The sequence below is a fragment of the Chinchilla lanigera genome, unplaced genomic scaffold (genome assembly GCF_000276665.1).
Source record: "Chinchilla lanigera isolate Chin_1 unplaced genomic scaffold, ChiLan1.0 scaffold00009, whole genome shotgun sequence".
NCBI lineage: Eukaryota > Metazoa > Chordata > Mammalia > Rodentia > Chinchillidae > Chinchilla > Chinchilla lanigera.
The window spans coordinates 9656867-9658901 of NW_004955410.1; the positions used below are offsets into that span (position 1 = coordinate 9656867).

The 2035-nt window shown below is 57.9% G+C and overlaps 1 protein-coding gene across 6 annotated transcripts in view; it reads right to left on the minus strand.

Moving 5' to 3' along the window:
* Nucleotides 1–1419, minus strand: part of LOC102019674 (translation initiation factor IF-2-like) — a 24881-nt gene extending 23462 nt beyond the window's left edge. For 2 of the 6 annotated variants that reach the window (XM_013510684.1, XM_013510686.1), the window contains exons 1-2: nucleotides 980–1419; nucleotides 373–439 (exon numbers count right to left, since the gene is read on the minus strand). In XM_013510684.1, coding sequence (XP_013366138.1) covers nucleotides 373–439; nucleotides 980–1074 — 162 coding nt within the window. In that variant the 5' untranslated portion in view covers nucleotides 1075–1419. Of the gene's footprint in view, nucleotides 1–6 lie in introns of those variants that run through there. The other 4 variants (XR_001232769.1, XM_013510685.1, XM_013510683.1 and 1 more) reach the window with 3 other exon arrangements.
* Nucleotides 1420–2035: the final 616 nt, after the last annotated feature.

A 2035-nucleotide genomic window follows, 5' to 3' on the forward strand; every position in this document is an offset into this window, starting at 1 on the left:
CGCTGAGCTAGGTGTCACCCCAAAGGCGCATTTTTTACTCGCCTCCCCCCTCCTCGTTGCTTTCCTACTCTCCCTGATAGTCCCGTATGCCCTTCCCTTTTCTCATTTCCTCCCTGCGACAGAGGACACACCCGAGCCGGGGGCGGCCCCCGGGGACCGAAGTGCGGAGGAGGAAGGCGCAGGAAGTGGGCGGGGCGGGGCGCGGCTCCGTCCCCTCCTCTGCGGCCGCGGCGTGCAGCCTGGGCGGCTCCCCCTCGCCGCGGCATCCCCCTCTCGCGGCAGCCCCCGACGCCGTCCTCGCCCTTGCAGCCCGCGGCCGCCCTCCCCCAACCGCCGCCGCGCCCGCTCCCCGACTCCTCCGCCCGTTCTCACCGCCTCCCCAGTCGTGTCCCCCGCTTGGGGTGCATTCTGCGGCGTCCTGTTGGGGAACTCGGCGGACCTGGGGAGGAAAGCCCGGCCGCGGGGAGGGTTCGTGCTGCTCTGCCCACCCCCCAAGCAGCCCCGGAGCCCGCAGCCGGCTTCCCGGGGATGCCCCTTCCTGCAGGGCCACCTGGGGCCGCCTTGGTCCCCGGGGCATTTGGAGTCAGAGGGCTGCTTAAAGCAAAGCCCCGAGAACGCGCCCTACTTCATGCTTGTAACTTTGCTCCCCTGTATTTTATTGTCCGGCTAAGGGCTCTCCTGCTGGATTACAGTGGGGAAGGTCAGAGGCTGAGCTCTGTTGGTCGTCGGCCGGCCTGCCTGCCACTCGGGGCAAGTCGGAGTTAATCTGAGCTGCCCTGGGGCTGGGTGCTGATTACCCGGTAGTCAGCCAGGCGGCTGTACCCCAGGTAGTCCTAGAGCCCCCCCACACCTCCTGGATTCGCAGGTGTGACAGTCCACGCCTACACTCGCCAGAGTTCAGTTCCTGTGAGGAGTTGGATTGTGCTCCCCACACACTCGTAAATTAGAATATGTCCTTGTCTGGAAACGTGGTCCTTACCGAGGGAACTCAGGTTGAAGCAAGATTAGGGTTTGTCCCAGCCCAGCTTCAGTAGCACCTACATAAAGAGGGGACATTTGGACAGAGGCTTGCATGAGGGAAGATGGAGAGAAGACACAGACAAAAACAACAACAAAACGAAAACACCTGCAGAAAACAAGCCAAGGGGTGCAGGGGTGCGGAGGCTGTAAGAAGCCTGGACAGACTCTCACTGCAGCACCTTCGTCTGACACTGCTGACCTGCAGTTTCTCCTCTTCTAAACCTCCCTGTTTAAAAAAAAAATTGATAAAATAAAATAAACCTCCCAGTTTATGGGACTACTGCTACCATTACTGCTACTTCTCCTCCTCCCCCTCCCTTCTGCCTCCACCCCCCTTTAAGACAGGGCCTAGCCCAGGCATGGTGGTCCAACCCCTAATCCCAGCACTTAGGAAGCCAAGGCAGGAGAATCACCCTGAATGCAAGGGCAAGGCCAGCCTGGAATGTATAGCAAAGCCCTGTCTCAAAAGAAAAGAGAGAGAGAGATCAGCTATGTTGCCAAGGCTGGCCCCAAATTCTTACTCATAGACTCAGGCAATCCTCATGTTGCAACAAGAGGCTAGCAGGCTGGCTTGCTGTTCTTTCTTTCTTCTTCCTCCCTCCCTTTCCCCTTCCCTTTCTCTCTCTCTTTTTTTCTTTTTGAAGTTTTAGGGATTGAGCCCAGCACCCTCCCACTGAGCCACATCCCCAGCCCTTTTTTTTTTTTTTGAGACAGGGTCTCACTATGCAGTTCAGGCTGGCCTTGCGCTCACTTTGTAGCCCAGGCTGGTCTCAAACTCGCAATGATCCTCCTGCCTCAGCCTCCTGAGTTCTGGGATTACAGGTGTGCCCCACCATGCCAACTTATTTTTTATTTTCAAGGCAGGGTCTCACTAAGATGGTCAGGCTGGGCTTAAGCTCATGACCTTCCTGCCTCAGCCTTCCATCCAGCAAACCAATACAGGGGAGAAACACAAGGGCCTCCTAAGTGAAGACTATTTCAGGGTGGAGGCTACAGTCCCTGGGAGGGCAAAGCC